Source organism: Chondrus crispus, genomic scaffold (genome assembly GCF_000350225.1).
Source record: "Chondrus crispus Stackhouse genomic scaffold, scaffold_61, whole genome shotgun sequence".
Classification (NCBI taxonomy): Eukaryota; Rhodophyta; class Florideophyceae; order Gigartinales; family Gigartinaceae; genus Chondrus; species Chondrus crispus.
In genome coordinates this window covers 298,576-319,503 of record NW_005178572.1, presented here as the reverse complement: position 1 = coordinate 319,503, position 20,928 = coordinate 298,576, and the positions used below count along the sequence as shown (strand labels likewise).

The 20,928-nt window shown below is 52.2% G+C and overlaps 4 protein-coding genes across 4 annotated transcripts; 1 reads left to right on the top strand and 3 right to left on the bottom strand.

Annotated features, from left to right (window-relative positions):
- Nucleotides 1-2,205: 2,205 nt before the first annotated feature.
- Nucleotides 2,206-2,325, bottom strand: CHC_T00007085001 (hypothetical protein). Its single transcript, XM_005710485.1, has one exon. The coding sequence runs from the start codon at nucleotides 2,323-2,325 to the stop codon at nucleotides 2,206-2,208; it is 120 nt and encodes a 39-aa protein (XP_005710542.1).
- A 1,307-nt stretch (nucleotides 2,326-3,632) lies between these two features.
- Nucleotides 3,633-3,860, bottom strand: CHC_T00007084001 (hypothetical protein). Its single transcript, XM_005710484.1, has one exon. The coding sequence runs from the start codon at nucleotides 3,858-3,860 to the stop codon at nucleotides 3,633-3,635; it is 228 nt and encodes a 75-aa protein (XP_005710541.1).
- Nucleotides 3,861-5,276: 1,416 nt separating this feature from the next.
- Nucleotides 5,277-5,552, top strand: CHC_T00007083001 (hypothetical protein). Its single transcript, XM_005710483.1, has one exon. The coding sequence runs from the start codon at nucleotides 5,277-5,279 to the stop codon at nucleotides 5,550-5,552; it is 276 nt and encodes a 91-aa protein (XP_005710540.1).
- Nucleotides 5,553-5,555: 3 nt separating this feature from the next.
- CHC_T00007082001 (hypothetical protein) lies at nucleotides 5,556-5,690 on the bottom strand. The gene has a single exon (XM_005710482.1). It carries the CDS (start codon nucleotides 5,688-5,690, stop codon nucleotides 5,556-5,558), a length of 135 nt encoding a protein of 44 aa, XP_005710539.1.
- Between the last annotated feature and the right edge of the window lie 15,238 nt (nucleotides 5,691-20,928).

The window sequence follows — 20,928 nt, the reverse complement described above, 5'->3', positions numbered from 1 at the left end:
CCGGTAGACAAGCACAATAACAATATTATTGTCTCTTGGCTACCCCTCGTGCTGCAATATGAGGCCCTCGGCAAAAGCCTCGGGGCTCATATCTGCACTCGGAGCGTGTCTGCGCTCGTAGCCGGGAGACAACCCCTACATGTCTGTTCTACACGCACACCTGCGCGCGTGGCACATCGTCGTCCTGGAGGACGGGGATGTTATCTGCGAAACGATTTTGGCACTCACAACCGACGGTATCATATGCTCAGGCTATGGGCACTACATTTGGGGCGGGCACAAGACGCTTGCGGAGAGGAAGCGCGTGAAGACACAGTGCGCGGGACGCTGAGTTTCCGTGGTGGGCCATGATGCCGGAAGAACGGAGACCGGGTGCCCGTACGACGTGCACATAGAAAGTGCTCCGAGATCGTACCGCGTAGAGCATTACCGCCGTCATTTAATCGCGTTTCTGATGTTCAACGCCGTGGGCACCCCCTGTTTGTACTCACCAGCCACTATGGTTGGTTCCCTGTTCCGAACGCAAAAATCCGGATAAGTTAACTTCCTGTCGGTCATGCGGATATGCAACCACCCGCGGTCATCTTCCTCGGAGAAAAAACTGTGCCCGCTCTGGATTTGGAAAAGTCTATTATTATCATATCTCCAGCCCGACTCATAAAGCTTTTGCATGCTTATTCCTTCACTCAGTCTGATGCTTCCGCCCGCCCCGTGGACGGCATAGCATGCTCCGACCGCATCTAGCCAAGGCATGGGCGTAGTGCTCCTAGCGATTAGGCACTTGAGCTCTTCTTCGTTTGACAATCCTAGATGTTTCATTATGTCAGAACCACTGCGCATCACCTTGTTTCCTAGCAACGTGTTTCTGATAGCATTGTCGTCCTCACTCTTGAGCTTTACCAGTCCAAACACACTTACCAGCAGTAACGTTGCTGTCTGCGCGCTGTCCGCCAACCTCTCAAATGCATTATCCCTGTCAGAAAAGTTGAGCGCCCCAACTACGATGCTCACTGTCACTGCCGCCACTACGTAGAGTAAAGCGGCTTGTCTTTTTATCCTACTAGTGTCACAACTCGCGCCATCAGGATGCGACCTAATCAATTCCAGGCGTGCTAACTTGTCGCGCTCTTTCTCTAGTTCGCGATAGCAATGCTCCACAACATGATTTAGGAACAAGGCTTTGTCTATCACTTCTTGAAGCCGAGCCGTTTCGAGCTCTTGGACAGTCTTAAGAAAGGAGCTGAAGTCGCCTTCGAAAGATGCGTAGGATAGCTCTCTTTCATACACAAACAGAGCCCTTTCTTTTGTTTTCGACGGTAAGTCTACTGAGAGGCTCGAAATTAGGATGAAAGTCGCTATAAATGTTTCAAATGTTGAAGATGTTGAAATGATATCGAGCATCCAAATGGCTTCAATAGCGTCTGCTTGTTTAGTAGGGCGCATAATTGTGGGTACTTCTCCATACAAAGGATTCAGGAATTTGCGAAGATTTTCCGTTCCCCGTTCTGAGAACGCCAGTCCGTCTGCATCGGGCATCTTGAAGGATTCGTCTCTAGTTGCAGCCTTCACGGCGGCCAGTAGACTGCGGCCCCTTTGTCGTCTTGCATCAGGGTCCCGAACGCGCTCTAGGTAATGTCCTCCGAGATCTCTGACCGACCGAGCCTCTTTTCTCCGAGTTTGATCATCAGGTTCCAGGGCACTGATTGCCTGTTTGTTCTCGTGAAAAAGATCTCGAAGATTGTCATTCAACGGTCTCACGCTCTCCTGACTGGGCCGGGCCTCCATCAGCACCCTTGCCGATGAGCCCAACCATTGCGATAAACATAAGAACAAGGTTTTGTCAGCTTCCTCCATCTTCTCGCTTGTAGCCAATAGGTGTAGGGCGACGTGCGTGTCTAAGACAAATTGCATGACGACTGGTGACAACGGGAAAGCTTTTGATGGTGCCCTGTGCGTGCATGAAATAGACGCGCGTCGGTTTAAAGACGGACCGAAAATGTGTGTTTGTGCAATGCGCAGACGGGCGGGGTTAACGGCAACGGGGAACGTGGAGACAAGTAAGTGTCTCTTGGCGAAGTTGCGCTGAACGGGTTGTTGAAAGTCTAGTGTCTATTGGACAATGCGCCTCATTTGAGGATTTCGCCTCATATGAGGCTTTTTTGCCGCGCCGTTTCTGGCGCAAAGAGGGAGAACTGAAAGCCATAGTTACCGCGAAACAGTAACAGTAAGAGTAAAAAACAATGTCCAAGTCCCATGAAGGCACCTAGAATGCACGGTATTTAGGAGGGTCTCTCTAATGCTCTGACAGACAGGAAAAATCCTCATGATCAAAAACGTCCGTCCAATAGACACTAGTGATCCTTTCACAGCTGTGCGCCTTGCAAGAGTGCCGGCAGAAATCGTTCTGTAGGGCCACCTCTCATCTTGCTGTTTATCGCAGCAGTTTTTTGAAAAGTACAAAAAAACGCTCGCATTGAAGTGTGCTTTCAATGCAAGAAAGCACTTATTTTTATCAAAATGAAATGATTTCGCCGATATGATTGATTCACTTGTTTAAGTATTGCAGCCAGCAGCATGGGTGCTGTATGCAGTGCATACTATGCAGTGCATACAGCACCCATGCTGCTTTCTTGGTCTTCTTCACGCCAAGAACAGAGAAGCAAACAGCTTCCCGCGAATTTAGAATCAGAATGAAACGTCTGGGTGTCGCAAAAAATAAAAGAAAAGGGGGGAACAATAAAGGTTAACCGGCAGGACCGGGCGAATGAGGGGAATCGCGCTTTTTATTGTCGTGGCTTCGTTTTTGTTTTTCGCTTGTCTTGGCAGCTAGTCTGCCTCGACTCTTCCCTTATTTATACTACTTCAGCCAGGTGCTTCGTCCTCTCCTCACGTGTAATGTTTTGCACTATCGAAGCATTTTTAGGAGAGGATGCACTGCATGTTGACAGCTGAGATTATTAAAATGCTCCCGTTGTTGTGCATTACATTAATTGCGTTGAGGTGCATTTTATTCGTCCTGTATGCGTCACCGTCATACCATAATTTCCCACACTGGAGGTTACAGAAGCGGAGTACAGTATGAGAGAAAGGAGAGAAAGGGAAGGCATGGCCGTTACACGAGATCTGTCATGGCGGAGAGTGTGGTGTCTCGAGCTTTCATTGCGCAGGCTGCAACATGAATGTTCTTTTGTTTGCTTCCTGTGGTGCAAGAAGCGATAGCCGCGTTTACTGGTGCCTGCGGATTGCCTGCCTTATGAGGCAAGTCCCGGTTTCCGTCGTCCGTCGGCGTGTGCGGTGAGCTGATGGCGCCGGTATACGTGTACTGCGTGCACGTGTATGGCCGTCCTGACACTGCCTTCCTCCCCCGCTACTTGACGTCAAGTAAGTACGAGCATGAGGAGCCTTGTTGGCTGCTTTGAATGATCCAATTTCATTGGATCATTCTACACTGTAAAAGGTTATCATCAAGCACACCTGAAATGCCTGAAATGAATGAATTCACGTGCCGCGGTATCCCTCATCCTTTTACACAACATCGGGATACGTCATCGCCTCACATGTTTGTTGGCGACTAGGGTCCCTAAACTCAAAAGTCCGCTTTGCAAAGGCACAACTCCATCACGCCTGGCCCTTCACCCTCTCCTTCTCCCCCTCCAGCCCTCTCCAAACCTAGTCATCGGCAGCAAAAGGTCAAAATGGCCCCCCTCGGCCTGCCCCGAGAAAAGCAACGCCACGCAATGCTTTCCCTCATTCTGTTGGTGATACAAGCGAACCTTCTGACTACCCACATCGAACGCATAAAGCTCCACGTTGAGACTAAACGCCCTCGCCACGGCAAAGATCTCCAAAAAACCCCACATCTGCCCGAGCCAATGCCCCTTCAGCCCGTCCTCCCTCACGCCCCTCACAAACGCCTGCACGCTCTCCTCGGCCTCCCCCTTGCCCCCGCTCACTACGCGCGACTCGTCCACCTTTTCCGCGTAGAACCCGGCCTGCGCCGCGACGTGCGCGGCCAGCGCCGCGCGCACCCACCGCCCGGACACGTCGTTGCCGGGCAGCCGCCCCGCGATCAGAAGCGCCCACGACACCGCCACGAACCCGCAGTTGCCGCCCATCGGCATCGGCGTCAGCTCCACCACCCGCCCCGTGTGCAGCCTCACCGCCCTCTTCGACGGCGTCGCGTTAACCAGCGCCCGCCGGAACGCCGTCGACGTCGCGTACGTCGCCTGCGAGTCGCGCGCCCGCGCACGCGACCGCAGGAGGAACCGCCGCCGCCGTCGCCGCGGCGTCTCGGGCGGGGGACACGTCGAGGGGGTGGGCGCGATCGAGGCCGCCGCGGGAGCCGGCTTGTTCGTCGGCATGTGGGAGACGGCCCGCGCGGATTGGAGGGGTAGGAGCCGCCGCGAGAGCCCGAGCCCCGGGCTGCTGCTCGTTTGCTCGGCCATTGGGGGGGTGCGGGAGCGGGGGGAAGAGACGAAGGATGACACAACGGGATGGAGGGACAGGTGACGGTTTGGGGGGGGGGGGGGGGGGGGGGGGGGAGGGGGGGATGGGAGGCCTGGGAGGAGGGCCATTTGAGCATTACATATTGTGGGGAGGAAAGGATAGACTGAGTATAGAACGGGCAGCAAGGGAGGCGAGAAAGGTGCGAGAATGGACATGCCTCGGCAGAATAATTCAACTCCACAAACCTTCATCTTACGACTGACGTATGATACGCAGTCCACATCTGGGACACGTCTCGCTCATCAGCAGGGCCGTTTGAGCGCACCCTTGCGCTGCTCCCTTGTTCCCTTCTGCCGCACGCTATTCGACGACATGCGCCGCCACCTCGTTTCGCTCCTGTCATGGGCGCCCGTGGGCGTCGTCGTGTCGGACAAGCTCTTCACGCTGCACTACGACGCCTGCGGCGCGCTGGAGCCGTCGATAGCGCGCGGCTCGCTGCTGCTGATCTCGCGTCTGCACGCGCCGCAGGCCCTCGTGCGCGGCGACCCTGTCCTGGTCGACGACGTGTCGGGCACGCGCCGCCTGCTGCGACGCGTCATCGCGCTGCAAGGCGACTACGTGCGCGCGAGGGACGGCGAAAAGCCGCCCACCATCGTGCCGCGCGGCTGCGTGTGGCTTGAAGGCTGCCCCGACGAGTGCGGCGGCCCCGACGAGTGCGGCCCCGTCCCGGCTGCACTGGTTACCGGCACCGTCGTCGCCGTTGTTAATGCCGGTAAGAGGGTCGCGAGAGAGCCAAGTGATCGCGTGGTTCAGCCGGCTTCGAGATATTCATGAGGGCGCGCGCGAGTACGCTTGTCCGAGATGTGCATCTTTGGGACATGCCTCTTGGTCTTACAGATCCGAACGAGCTTGCTTGCTCATGGATCCCACGTCGCGCGCAGATGGGAGACGAGTGGGTAGAAAAGGGAGAAGCGAGGGATGTGTTATCAGAGATGGCGCATAATGAAGCGGGAAGCGGGAAGAATGATTTGGCGGACTCGCTTCGCGAGCTGTCTATCTGTTTTGAGCAAGGGCTACCCACTGTAGCGGCGGCGCAGGACGTGTGATTATCAAATGGTATGGCAGAGTTGCTTGGTATCATATTTGCACTCACTGGAAGAAATTATGTGGGCTTCGGCGACAAGAGCGAAGCGTAGATTATCCCGAATAATGCCGGGCGTCGGTCTCGTCAGCTGCGCCTGCATGGTGTTCGATATCCTGCTCGGCGACACCCCATCTGTGGGACCCAACACTGCGATGTCGAGGACAGGGGATTTATCCCATGGCGCGACGGGAGATCTTGCATATTTTCCGATTGTCAGCCTTCCAGCCGATCACTTCTATTAAAAGCTTTGGCCAAGAGCCTTGTGCAGTAAACACTTCCTCAGGGTGATATGAATTTCTTCGTCTCGTTCGCGACGCGGTTAGCGTCATCCTTGGAAGATGAAGGGAGTTAAGAACAGACTAACTTTTGACTGTAAGCAGATTCAGTTCTCAGATCGCCATCCAGCACCAGTGCAGAGTAAAATCTCGATACTGTACAGCAACGTTGTCCGTGAAGTGACGAAAAGGCGTGTTTTGGCGGCGAGTTTGCTCGCATTTTCTGAACGTAAAATTTTCAAACAACGCGTTTGGCAAAACTCACAGCATACTGTACCGAAAATTCGGGGCATGTGAGTTTTCCACGAGTTTCACATCCGCCTGATCACAGCAGTGCCAGATCGACCCGTCGTGAAGAAAAACGAAGTGGGTCTTCCCTTCTTTTCACTAGCACAAACGAGTCCCAGACTACGCGGGCCGTAGCGATATGCGTCATGGACGCCCCTATCGCTTCATCTGCGCAGAGTCCATCAATGGATCAAAGCGCGACAGGATCTGCCACAGATGCCGCCGAAGCAACCGCGAAAGATAGACAAGTAGAAACTTCTAAAGAGCGGTCCTCTCCAAACGGCCGCCCACAGCCTGTCAAGAAGACGAAACAAATCGTCCTTTCGACTGAGAACCTTTCTATCCTTGTGGCGAGCTACAATATTCGCTTCAGCGAGTATTCGCACAGGTGCACGTGATCCGTCGGGCGGCACAAAGATGTACCAAACTTGCGTTTGTTGCGGGCAGGTACCTTGCTGGAGGTCAGTCCGCAAAACTCGGGGAATTTTTCAATCTCGCGTTAACTTTACGTTCAGCGAGTTTGTGGGCAAATGGAAAACAACAACGCGTTGTTATACGGACAACGTTAGTGACCCCTAAAGCTGACGAGCCTTAGGGTGACCACACCGCGGACGAAAAACCTTGCCCAATTTTCCAACCACCAAATTTTAGACCATTGGGCAAGATTGGCATAAAGGGGGGTAACGCAACTCTCGGACAACTTAGGGTTTACGCAAAAGGATTTCTGTAACGGATATGACTAAAATTTCACAAACCAAAATTACAGCTAGGGGGTTGGTCATGAGTACAATCGAGCATATACGCAAAGTAGAACGTGAGCAACTGCATAGGAGTACTAGTAGCATCGATAGCATTCACCCGCCAAGTGATGGCAAGAGAACGTCAGCGCGACCATTCCGTGACTCTTGCCACAGCAGGGGCAATGAAATGGAGAGCAGCCTTGCGTGTATTGACGGCACGACGTCATCTACCTTCACCTTCTTCAACAAGTGTTGTTTTGATGCACTGTGTCAAACGCTGTATGTCCGAGCAAAGTGAGCTCTTCCGCTTCTCTGAACGTTCTAACCGCATCTCTCTTTCTTCCTTTTCGTTTAACTTCAATGCTTTAACAGATGTATGTTGCCTCTCTCTTTTTAGATTCCGCAAGCAAGATGTAATCCGAATGGTGACGGCAAGTGCATGGGAAAGGGACATTACTACCAGGAATCGCTACGTATGCTCCCCGCTTCTCGTAACATATGTCTTACCTCGTCTGACCACACCTGCACGCTGGCGCGACATGGAGATGCTGTTCGGGAAGCATGGAGGGCAACTGTCAGAGATATTTGGGAGGGAATGGAAAGTTTCTTGGAAGCTCGTCAACATTTAATACTCTCAGACATAAATTCTACCTTCTTTAGTGAAAAGGCCGAGCTATACGCATGTGCCATCAAACATAAATGTGAAGCATTGGACAACTGCACAGGCTTCATAGATGGTACAGTTATTGCTATTGCTCGGCCGAGTAGAAGGGAGGGGCAGAACGTAGCGTACAATGGTCACAAGCGCAAGCATGCATTAAAATACCAAGCCATTACATCACCGGATGGCTTGGTTCGACATGCTGCTGGACCAATTGAGGGAAGGAGGCATGACTGGACGCTCTACTGCCGGAGTGGAGTGGATGAGTCCTTACCGCAAGTTATGTTCGTAGGAGGGAAGCAGTACTGCATGTATGGGGACTCCGGATACAACCCGCGCCCATTTCTAGAAGTACCGTATCAAGGCTCCAACCTAAGGGCTCACCAACGCAAATTCAACGGTGCTATGTCTAAGGGAAGAGTGACGGTGGAGTGGAATTTCAAGGAAGTGAAGCTGTACTGGTCCACTATGGACTACAAGAGAAAGATGAAGACGGGAGAGTCGCCTATTAGAGCTCTATATATCGCCGCTATGCTGCTTACGAACCTCAGAAATTGCGTGTATCCGAACTCCATCTCCCAATACTTCCTCTGCGCACCTCCCACCCTGGAAGATTACTTCGACCACAAACAACAATAAAGTGTCTACTCTCCCGAGTCCTCAACATGTCCTCACTCCTCGTTCGCCTGCGCGAAGGGCAGGCGAACGAAGTCCACGTGCCGCAGGCCGCGAAGCGAGCGGACTTTGTCCGCAGCCCCGCAGGGAGCCCTGTGCGAGCAGCGCCAGCGCGTTTGGAGGCTCAAAAACGGCACTCTTACTAGTAAAGGAGGCGCAAAAGGGCTGAATGTATTGTTTTTGTGACAAGTACTGTAGAGCTACTTCTTAGTGTCGTGCACTGAGGGGGAAGGGTAGGATCCCCCTCTGGCAGAACGCGCGCGTTCGGGGGGCGCGTGTAGGGGGTTATCGGGAGACCACCCGTAAGGGACCGGTACGGGGCCGGGCGCGAAGCGCAGTAGGGAAAGTAAGGGAAAAAGAGGGAAAACAGAGCCCAGGAGGGGCGGAGCGGTAAGGACAGCTGTCGCGCGGAGAGCCGAGCGTAGCGGGACGACGCGCGCGGTAGAGACAGGAGGGAATCGGGACGTAGATGGCTCGCAGGGTACCGTCGTGGGACGGGGACCGACGCGAGGCTACGACTCCGTTCCAGAAACGCGAGTTGTAGACTCAAAGCTTCGTACCGTTTTACTTAGGGTCGGACGTCGGCTATATACTAGCCGACGTCGGAGCTATAATTAATTAAACTAAAAATACTAAATTAATAATGACGGCGGCGGTGGCCGGAGAAACTCCTCTTGGGGAGGTATGACAACCCTTACACGTGGGGAATGACACCTGGACACAGGGGCCTTGGCGCCCGGTTACACGTGGCGTGAGGTACACATGTGCACCGGAGGGGGGAGCCGCGCTGGCCGGGGACAGGTGTCCCGAGTGAGAAGATGAGGGGTGTCAGTGCACTACACTTAGTCTGCATGAAGGCACTCATCATCATCTTGAACTTTTCAAGTTCGAGTTCGTGTTGCGCGATGCGTTCTTCTCTTCTTAACTCTTGCTCCTTCTCGCGGTCCATTCGTTCCATCTCGACGTGCTCGCGTTTCAGCACTAGACGCTCTTTATCTATTGCAAGACGAGCCATGTCGGCATCGCGCAATGCCATGCCAAAGCTTTCCAGATCCGCCTGGAACGCGCTTCTGGCGCGTTCTACTGACTGTCGGCGCTTCTTTCGAAAGCTCAGTTGGCCTTCTTCTTCTCCGTTAGCCTCTCGGTCTTCTTCTTCGGTTCTTTCCTTGCTGTCGGAGCGTTTACGCGTCAGCGAACGAGCCACGAGGTCCTTTCCAATTCTTACCTTCCTGGCCTCTCTCTCTTCTTGAGCAGCCGCCACCGCCTTTTTCTCCTTTTCCATGTCGTTTTGCACTTCTCCCATCATCCCCAGCACCTCGTGGAGCTCTCCGATTTCCCCGCCAACCCCTGACAGTCTTCTATCCGCAGCGTCCCGTCGCTCAAAGGCCTCTTGGATTTTCTTGTAGCAGTCTTGGACGCTCTTGGCAGTGACAGTCTGTGACAGTTTCCTTTTCATGTTTGCCCGCGTCGCCGCCTCGTCAAATCTCTTCTGGATTTCCCCATACCCGGCAACGTGTGCCTTATCGGCAGATACTTCACGTGCGAGTATGAGGTCGTCCTCCGGCGTAAACTTTGGTCGCCGGCCTCCTTTTTGTGGGGGGAGGGATCAAGCGCGCAATTGACATCGCTGCGCTCAGGGGTGGGGGTGTTGGGGATGGTGAGGTCGAGGGTAGGGGAGAGAGGAGGTGAAGAGGGGATAACGTTCGCCATGATGTGAGTAAAGGTGGTTACAACGTCACTCTAGAGCTCAGGTCTACATAAAAGGTGATGAAGGTACCCGCCAAATTTATACCACGTCTAACACGTGTGTTCGAAACGGTTACAGAAACGATTTCACTATGCACTCACGTTTCACGAATTTTTGTCACATCCGTTTGTGAAATCTGACTAACTGTAATGTTTTTTAGTCATATGTTAGTCATATGTTGCAGAAATGCGCCTGCGTAAATCCTCTAACGCCGCAACTATCCGGACTGCAAAAATATTTGAAAACATATGTGATGCGTGGGCCAAGACGCCGTCTCAACCATAGAGCACGCCACGAATCGTGTTCTAATTGCGAACCGTGTGGATAGATTTAAAAACAAGTCTGCCCAATGAGCAGAACACGGCATGTTACATAGAACCGTTGCGTACCTAATCACCAATTTTCCCGATACATGAGCGCGACATTCACAATTTTAATTACAAAATATGAAAATATTGACAGATTCTGCTCAATCAAATTGCAATCAATATCAGCAGTGAGTCCAAAAAACGTACGTGGCAATTGTTCTCACTAACCAGCAAATTTCAAAAAAGCCTGAAGCTTACTGTAACCTACCAAAACAGTATCATTTTATGGGAATTGCCTAATTGCCAACCACAAACTTTAAGAATTTATGCGCCGTGGCCCGTACGTAACGTCCGCTATAGAGCTTCTCAGACAGCTTAACGTGAGCTGCTGGGAGCACTTGAGGCACGATCACGAGCTCGACTTCGTCTGCTCTCTCTACTTCAGCGAAGAGAAGTGAAAACGGGGGAGCGTTGAGGAGCAAGAGTCACCAGACGACGGCGGTCTGCAGCAGAGTCTAAACGATATTCAAGTCGCAAATCGTTCTGTTCCATCTCTTCCGCCGTCACCTTCGCACCATGGCGTCGGCGGCTCTCCCTCTCTGCCAAGGCCTCGAGGACAACGTCTGCCGTAAGATGTGCGCTCTTTGCAGTAGAAATTCTAATTGTCCCTTGCTCCTCGATGTCTGCGTCCTGCATCAGGCTTCTCCCCCGCCTCCTAAAAGATAACAAAAAAGTCTCCAAGCTCGGAGACGGTGCCAAGTCTGAGTCATTATGTGTGTAGAACGCAAGCCCCTGAAGCGGTTCTGCACTTGCAGTGCGTGTTACTACATCCCAAACCCCACACTTTTTAAACCCGCTACATATATTAGACACACTCAGGGCGTCTGAGAGTGCAAAACGAATTATATCTGCCACATCGAAGGCGTCAAGAATAGATTTGCTCATGGCCCGGCTATGTACTTCTCGTTGTAAAACGACTTGAAAGGGCCAAAACCCGTCACATCAAGGGGCTGTAGAACATGTGACGTATGCGCAGGAAGCCGTACCACGACCACGTCATTGTCCTTTAGTTACTGCAGCACCGTATACTGAATGTGGCAACTGTAGCCATCAAACAGCAATAAAAGTTTTTTGCACCCGACACGGAGCTCCTTAGTCTCTTCAACAAAAGATACAGCGCAGTCCAAAAAAAATTAGAGTCCACGCCAGCGGTATCACGCTGATAAAAGTAGCATGGCGGCAAAAAATTATGCACAGTCTGAATTGTAGCACCCACGCGACGGTAATGTGGCTGTTTTCCCGGGTACACCACAATTGGCTTGAATGCCTGACCAGCGGCATTTACGACACACATAATTGTGACTCGATTCAAATTGCCTTTCGTTTTTGCAGCAGTAGACACCAAGTTACGATTTGCCAATCCAATCCCCTTTCTTAGGCTTCTACCCGTCATTTTGTGAAACGAAACCCCAGACTCATCCACGTTAAAGATAAGTCTGGGGTCATTAATACTGTAGCGATGAGTAATTTCTTGCAGCCGGGCAATGTATTCGCAAACTATGGGCCGTGTAACGGCCTTGATACGAGCTTGTTCTATTGCTCGGACAGGTTTTATACTTAGATCTGAATGAAGAGTGAGGAAGCACTTGACCCAGCGGAGTGAAGGAAGCCTGACAACAAAAGGCAATTGGCGACGACGGTGCCATGGCAGCATCTTGCCAACTGTCGAAAGTTCGTGAGAGTAAGTGGTGTGTTATGATTAATAAAATCTCGGGCGGCAGCCGCAATCAGCTCTTCCTCAGCTTGCAGTAGCAAAACGGGACGTCCTGCTTGTCTCACGGTTACAGTTATGTCTGAAGTCTGCTCTGGCTCGCGGGGGGTGGGTCTTTGACCCAGTTACGGTACGCAGTTCGACCCTTCCAAAGCGTAACTCCGTGTTTTTTGGTCGCATGCTGTAGGGGGACCGAGCAGAAGGCATGGTCAAATATCACGTTCTGTAGCTTGCGGTAGTTTGTCGTTTCCATGGCTATGAAAGGGGCTGGGTTTGAGAGTCACATTATGTGTGCCAGGCCGTGGAAAGGAAGTCGTGGGGAGAAGGGGTTTTTGGAATGACTCGGGAAGAGAGTCCAGCGTAATTTATGTCCTGTTGCTGGCCATATACGGATCATAGGGATCCGGGCGTTGATTGTGGCGCCTTCGGTTTCGCGCTAAAGTTGTATGTGCTCGTCTGAAAAGAGTTCTGTTCGTAGTTCTTGGCGGGAAAGGTGGTGGAGGAGGTACTACACTTCGAAAAACTATGTGAAAATCCCGGTTGGTAATTAAGCACAAGTTGGTAATTAAGCGTGCAACAGTTAAGACACCATTATCTACTGTCTCCGCTGCGACAAGGCGGGCTTTTCAATAGCGCAACTTCCCGCTCGCGCCAAATTGCCATACACATTCGATAATATCGACACACACTATTCGAAGCATGCATCTTCGAGATGAATGTGTGTTATGCCGTTTTTCCAAGACGAAGAAATGGCATTCCCTCGTCCTCGCCATTCCAAACACAAACGACTAAAGAAACCCATCGAAATCGTTCGATCAGGGAGCACCATTCGCAAGGCGTCCGAGTGTCACTGCGTTCGCCGTTCTACACTACACGACAACATTGCGAAACAAAATCCTCGCGTGCCATCTCCCCGCCGCCCCGGTCGCCATCCATCTTTGTCGTCAGTTGAAGAGGACATGGTTCTGACGCTGCTGTTTCGATATGGCGAACGTGGCATTCCGCTCCGTCGCAGGCACGTTAAGGAAGCAATTGAGATAATCGTCGCTCGAATGACCCCAGGGCGCAGACTGTCATTGCAGATTAAAAATGGGTCTCCTGGTTCCCATTATCTTCGGGACCTCACCCGCAGGCATCGAACGCAAATTCGATTTGCCAAACCTTTGCGACAGGAGGCGCTGCGCTTCAAAGCAGTCAACGGCGACGCGCTCACCACCCATTTTGCAATTGTCGAAAAGATTATCCGAGAGCACGAGATAGACCCCTCAAGGATTTGGAACTGCGATAAAACGGGCGCTACACCAGGACGTGATGCAAATGGGAAACAGAATGTTCGTGTTTATATGACGAGAGCTGGTTCCCAGGACGCAAAAATTGGCCATTTTCTAAATACAAATAGAATCACGCTTCTACCGGCCGTCAGTGCCAATGGAGCCACTATGCCACCTATGTTTGTTTTTAAGGGAGTCCGTGTACCTTATAGCGTGACGAAAAAGGAAGGGGTTGAGGTCGTAGAAACGTATGCTGACGTTTTGCCAGAGAAATCATTGATCACCATGCGAGAAAGTGGGGGTGGGGTGGACACAAGCAATTTTCGCCTTTGGGCTTCGCACTTCATAAGTGTTGTTGCTCATCTGACCACGAACGACAGAAAGTCTTTTACTCTGCACAACATCAAAGCCGGATTCCGCCGCGCAGGCCTCTCTCCAGTCTATTCCTCCCAACTCCTGTCGATTCCTAGACCCAGAAGTTTTGCGGCACCTGATGTCGTGATGACAGTTGATGAGCTCGAGAATTTATTTGAGGAAAAAAGACTTAAAATTTGTCATCAGGTTTTAGGAAAGGACACAGTAATGGCATCAGACGGATATTTGGACACAGAAAAGGGAGCGGTGCTGACATCTGCGAGGGCTTTGGAATTAGCACGGGAGAAGTATAAAAGCGATAAAAGGATGAGGATCGAGAAGGAATTGCAATGTTCAGTCTTCGCCGAGCGCGCCGCTCGCCGTACTGCCATCGCTCAGGCCGCCGCAAACCGTTTCCGGGATGCCTCCTTGCAGCGACGTGCGGCTCTTGCCGGCGTAGCAGTAGAGGAGCTGAAAAGCAGTGTACGCCCTCTGCAAGAGCGGCGGGCCACTGCTCGTGCACGTACTGCAAAGAAGGTTTCGCTTGCACACACGAACGTCAGAGCGCAAACCGATGCATGACGTAGCAGGCAATAATGCCTTCATAGGCTGCCAGTGTATGAAATAAAAAATTGATTTGTCCGATCTTTGCCTCATTTTTCCCTTTGTATCAACAGAAAGAGTTTTGTCCTGCGATATGACCTGATATGAGGCTGTTTGTGTTTAGCGCTTGATACCCTCATGCGAAAGGCGCTGACAGTCACAATGAGAGAAAAAGTAGCCCTGTGTGACTCGTAGAAGTATAATTGAATTTTAATTAAGTGCGTTTTGTCCGGGATTTGCGTTACCCCCCCTGTACCCCACCGCGCCTCTCCCATTCCCAAAGTTTGGAAATTGCGCAAGATTCTCGTCCAAACCAAAAATGTTTGGGCAAGAATGTTCCTAAAAAACAGTGTACAAATTTAACAGATTTTCATCGTGCTGACAGTTCTACCAAAAGGGACGTCCACTCTGGTAGAACTGTTGACAGTTTGAACTGTCAACAGTTCTACCAAAGTGGACTGGCTGACATCAGCCTGTACCGGCAGGGTGCCCAGACACTTGACGGTGGACGCCAGAGCACAGTCGCAGATTGCGCTTTTCTCTCTTCAGCGCCATCTTGCCCCAGCGTCAAATGGCGGAAGCACCTGCCGGTGGCAGTTTTCAAGCGCCCAGGGCACGAGGCAAAGGTAAGGGTCTGGGATGGTCTAGCACGAAGAATCTGGGACTGTGCGTCGCGGAGAGTCTGGTGTCAATGAGCAACGAGAGATGCGCCTCTATGACAGCCGCTGCGTATGGGCGGCGGATCCAGGCAAGTTTTGCAATGTCTAAGCCATCTGATGCGTGCACCGTGTTCAATACAGAATGCGCGCGTGGCGTTCGACGCTGGGCTGGACGCTCTCCGCAAACCTGCCAAAAACGGTTCTCCAAAATCAAGACAGCTTTCGTGTTGTTTGACAGCTTTCTGCGGAGACTAGAGGGAATGAATCTCACGGGAGGCCCTACAAGGGAAGATCTCATCCGATGTGCAACGTTTGCGTACAACGAAAAGGAAACCCGAAGTGCTACAGCAGCAGTAATGTCACAGGTTTACTTCGTGATACGAACCCCAAATTACCGTATTGGGAGGCCATTTCCCTTCCTCGAGTGCCATGAGAGGATGAAAGCAGAGAATTCTCTTGTACTGGACGCTGGAGGGGACGAAATGGTTGGTAAATCTACTTCAGGACCAATTGCAGACGTCACTTTCGAAGACGATGAATTAAGTGCTCATAATGTTGTGGACGACAGTGATGATGAGATTGGAGCTGCTGCACATAGTGAAGCTGCTAGTTTTTCTGCTACAAAACACGGCGATCGTGCAATACCGCAAGGCACGAGATCAGCCAAGAAAGCCAAAAGGGCTTCTCAGAAGTGCAAGGAGAGCCCCAAAGAAGACTCTGATGCAAAAGCAATAATGCAAGTTGCAGAGTCAAGCGCGAAGTTTTCTGATATCTACGAAAACCCCCAACAGCATAAGTATCACCTCGCGAGTCGTGATCTCGCTCTAAAGGAGAGACAGCTCGCATTCGACAAAATGAAAGCACTCTTCTCACTTCAGGGCAGCCTTTCAGCTGATCAACAAAGCGAGATTGCATCTCGACTGTTCAACAGTCTTCGGGATTGCAGCGCAGAAAAATTGCCCGGTGATGCTAACGCCGACTTGCCTCCTGACAGTCAGAGGGGAAGAAAGCTAAGTGGATTGTTTCGTGATGACGACGACAATGGTGATGTGGAGAAGCCAGTCGACAGCAGTTCAGATGTGTAGCACTATATCATCAAAGCCTCTCATCTACTCATTGTTCTTTCTGAACGTATTACACTCTAAACAATGTAACACTTGATCTCACCAATCTTCCGACGCACGTTCCTTTTTCTGTTTTTGTTAAAAATCAGTTTTTCTCTGGGCTTTTGTCGGACTCCCACTGGTACACGTGCACAGCAAGCAACATAGGACGAGGTCAGCGATTGATTTGTTCATGATTAGAGAGAGGTTGGTTCGGCATGCCGGGGCCAAGTCTGGCTGGGCTGAGGCTAATATGAGGGTAATATATGGCCGCAGTGGGCAGCGTGCGGAGCGAAGGCGTGTGCAGAAGGCTTCGTGTGTGTGCGTGCGTGTGTTTGTGGGCAAGGTATGTGGTCGGGTAGTGTGCAGGCGCTCGTTCCGGAATGCGTTTTTGTGGGAGGCAGAACTGTAGCTACGTAAAAGACATACGTGTGTGACGTAGTGGCTCCTGCGTGGCACATGAGCGAACGCGGCGGACTGGGTGTTTCGAAAGGTCGGTGCGGGTTGCAGCGCGTACTTGTCGCTCGACGACGAGCATGTTCGAAACTCCCCCTCGCCAGGGGGCGGGACGGCGCCTGTACAGCTCTGGCAGGGCTTGGTCATCCTGCTTGCGCACACCCCGCCCCGAAGAGCTGAGATGGCGCCCCCCGCGCCGCCGCCGCCCCAAGGCTCACCCGCATCAGGCAACACGGGCCCCGCTTCGTTCCTCGTCATGTTTACAGGCTGTGCGGATTGTGTGCTACTTGATGTATTGTTTGTGTGAGTGTTTGATTGTGTTTTTGTTTTTGTGTATGTGTTTTTGTGTATATGCGCGTGTGTTTTTGTGTGTCTGTGTTTGTGTGGGGGGTAGGAAGGGAGACTGCAAGAAGGGTGGTAACATGTACGGTACACACAGACATGCGGCAGTGCTCAGCGGGGCGTGGCTGTACGCTGCAATCTGGGATCTCAGACTGTCGAGGCCTCTGCTCGGCGTCGGGGCTGCGTGATCGAAGCGGTAGCAATGCCGCGAAGGGGTATGAATGCGGGGAAACGAATGTGCGGTGCTGGAGCGGTGCGGGCGGGGTGTCGACGCGGCATGCATTGGAAGAGACGATGGGGCACGGCGGCGGGGCGGGAGCGGTTAGCGCTGAGTGCTGAGTGCTGAACGTGGCTTGGCGGGCAGTGAGGAGCCGAAGGCGGAGAGCGGGGCGGCGGGTGTGCAGAGCAGGGCGGGGCAAGCCCTTCCCTGCATTCCTTGCAAGTTGCAACTTATACCGGGCAGCCCACCGGCCCTCTCACCCTCTCACTCCTCCAACTTCTACCAAGTAGCCCTCCGGGCCCTCCGGTTCTCCCACCCTCCCACTCCTCCAAATTCTACTGAGCAGCCCTCCGGCCCTCCTACCCTCCTGCGCAACGCTCCCGCCCACCTCCATGCGCTTCTGGCGGACATCCGAGCCTCTACCGCCTCTCCCGCCGACAATCCTCGAACTGTAGCTGGCGCACCGCCCGGAGGCCGCGCTAAATCCTTCGATCCTTGCCGAGCGCTGCACCGCGTGCACGCGGACCGGTCGCTGCGCATCGGCGACCTCGTTGCGACGACGGTGCTTGACAATATCTATATGGAACACATAATTGTAAGGGCAGATGTACAGGCAGACACTATACTAGCTCTCTCTATCACCATCACTAGGGTGTACGCCCGTGTCGTTAGTAAAATCGTCGCCATCGCTCTCGACAGACTGCCCACCCCTTGCTTGCCAGATGTGGTCTACCAGCGCTGGTAGGCCCTAGGGCCTCTTTGAGTTGCTTTACGAATTGTTGCGAAAATCGAATACCAAGAAACTCCCTTCGAAAACTCTGGACACACTGCGGGAAATATCTAAGGCATGCGAAACATGTGTCATGTATTCACCACGACAGGTTACCTTCCAAATACGCCAACCAGATAGAATCAAGTTCAATCAGCGTTTCATACTTGATCTTATGTTCCTTAAGGACAAGAAAGGAATCAGTCAACCAGTACTGCATGTCATCGATGCCGGAACCCGATTTAGCGCAGCGCAATTTCTAAAACCCTCTGATGTGGATACTGTATGAAATACATTTCTCAGAGCATGGTCATCTGCGTACATCGGCTACCCCGAAAGCATGTTGACAGACCAAAGTTCAATCTTCCTATCCAAAGAATGGCGTTTTAATTGCGACCGTGTAGACATTTCCTTGCAAAACACGGGTACAGAGAGCCATAATTCCTCAGGTATTGGAGAAAAATACCACTCGACATTGCGCACGATTTACAATAAGGTGGCCCATGCGCACCCAGATCTAGCAAGACATGTCGCTCTGGCCCTTTCTGTAGAAGCGATGAACTGTACGGTTGGACCACATGGACTCGTCCCGTCCCTGTTGGTTTTTGGAGTTCTTCTCAAGCTCCCTTTGGGTCCTGTTAAGTCATTTCCAGCACAACGAGAAAGGCTGAGGGCCGCCTCAACCGCTCGGGAGGAATACGAACGCTATCTGTTGAAGGCACTCGTGGTAAGAGGTCTCCGATCGCGCCCTCCACCGGCCTCCAATCATGTTTACACACCTGGAGATTTCGTGTATTCATATCGAGAACGATTAAGACACTATACGAGTTCCCACCTTATTTCATCCGTAGACGGAAAATGCGTACGAATTCACACAGGTGAGCGCACAGGCCCCCGAACTTTCAATATTGCGCAATTACGCCCAGCACCGATTGCCCGGCACCCCACGTACGACGAACAACTCTCATCCATGGATAGCCCATCCCTCACTATACTGCATACCGAAACGATAAGTCCCGGAGACCCGCGTTCGGAACAATTCAGTGACACAAAAAGGAAAGAAATTCTCGGTCTCATCGAGAGGGGCACCTTCAGGATCGTCCTCAAGGAAGGGGCCGGGCCAGATCCTAATGTTGTACCCTCTCGCTATGTCCTGACCATCAAGCACAGTGGAGATGAAAAACCAGTATATAAAGCCCGATTGGTTCTGTGAAGGCACAGAGACAAAGTCAAACTCTCGATAGTGCACAGTACGTACAACCTGAAGGCTTCTTCTACCAGGTTGGTCTTTGCCCTGGCGACCATTTTGGGATTTGATATATGGTCATTAGACATTGTAGTGCAATGCGCCTGTTAGGCAGAGACCAAGGTCCGACGGTCCAACACAACCAACAGCAACAAAAACAACAACTGCCAACGGCACAGCGCTACGGAGTGTTCGAAGCTCCCTGTCCTCTTTAAGCGGGTTTGCGGCCCGCAGTAGCTCGGATCCCTGATAGGGGGGGGGCAAAGAGAAGGGCCCAGCCCGGGATCGGTAAATGGTGGTAGAGACTTGTAAAGGCAACTGCTCGACGAGTTCGGAGGGGTGTTTAGGTAAACCTGGTCCGATGGGTCGTAAATCCAATGCTCGAAGAGCGCCTTGTACACCTTATACCCTTGATAAGGTCTTCGACGGGGACGTCGCAACGTAGCCCGTCGGGAAAGAAGAAAACGTAGCAGCACTACACCGTCGTACTGCCCGATGGCAAAGTACCAACAACGGATCGGTCGCAACCAGATTCCGATGGAACCAGCACTGAGAAAAGCACCACTGGTGCACGAACACAGAAGCCCGATGGCAAATGACGTCACGTTGCGGATCGCAATCCTACAAGGTGGGACCAACTCAAGATTAAAGGAAATTAGGATAGGGAAATAAAGAAAAAATGGATAAGGAAAAAGGGGACCCCCGAGCGCAAAGGATAAAGTAATCTGTAGTTAAAGGGAATGTCTTGTAAAAGACGGACTTCAACCAAGGCGATATCAGACTCTGGCAACTCGGGTTCGTTGGGAAATAAAGGAAAAAGGAATGGGACCCCCGAGCGCTGAAGGATGCCGTAGGCTTAGGTAAAAGGGAGCGTCTTGGTAGAGACGGACTTCGACCAAGGCGACATTCAACTCCGGCAACTCGGGTTCCCTTTACTGACTTCGTCGTCAGAGGGCTAAGGTATATATCGCCCCGCCGGAGCCACTACAGTAGCTCTCGGCGCTAGATCCTAGATCTAATCTAATGTTAAATAATTAATATGCAACTAATTAAAATTAATAATTAAAATAATAAAGTGAAATGATTTCCACTTTTGCTTGTCATACCCCATCATTTTCATTTCTTTTCACCCCCCTTTTCAGGTGCGTATTGCACTACATATCCCCCTTCTGAGCGCCCTTGCGCAACGCCCAGCCATCGTATAATCTCCTGCCGCTGCTGACCGTGTTTCCCAGTCATCAATCACTCTGCGCGGCGTTCTAGCAAGGGTAAGACGAAAATACCATGCTTCCTTCTCCATCGGAACACTCGGACGATAGTGCCACCCGTAGACGTCCGGGTGTTGGCTTTCCTCGCAAGTTCGAAGTGCCCCGGGGTCTTCCTTCCATACCCCGTCTACCCCCTGTTACCATCCCTGCCGAGCCGGCCTTCCACCCGGGCTACCATTCCTCTTGGGTAGCCCGCCGTCATCCTTCGCTCGAGGAGCTGCAGAACAAAACCATGCGTGATAACGCAGCCCTGTTTGCTTCTGCTCAATGGTTCTCCTCTGTGGGCGTCCGCGACCTCGACGGCATCAAAAATAATTTCGCCGATGATGCGGGCATGTTGCCCGGTAACCTCCCTTTGCAGGCCATTCACACCTTTGACTGGCGCGCCCGCATCGCTATACCCACCTCCATCCTACGTCACTCCTCCCCGCGCGGTCGCTCCTCCTTATCCCTGCGCTTCATGGACGCTGTGCTCACTCGGATCGAGATTCCTATGGCCGACGCCCTCATACCTTCATGTTACCACTGCGACACTTGGCAGTGTCGTACGGAGGGGGAACGACTCTACCTCGACAACCTCAT

Excerpts from the sequence above, each read along its gene's own strand:
- CHC_T00007082001 (XM_005710482.1), bottom strand. The coding sequence starts at position 5,690 with ATGCAGGCGCAGCTGACGAGACCGACGCCCGGCATTATTCGGGATAAT.
- CHC_T00007085001 (XM_005710485.1), bottom strand. The coding sequence starts at position 2,325 with ATGAGGATTTTTCCTGTCTGTCAGAGCATTAGAGAGACCCTCCTAAAT.
- CHC_T00007084001 (XM_005710484.1), bottom strand. The coding sequence starts at position 3,860 with ATGTGGGGTTTTTTGGAGATCTTTGCCGTGGCGAGGGCGTTTAGTCTC.
- CHC_T00007083001 (XM_005710483.1), top strand. The coding sequence starts at position 5,277 with ATGAGGGCGCGCGCGAGTACGCTTGTCCGAGATGTGCATCTTTGGGAC.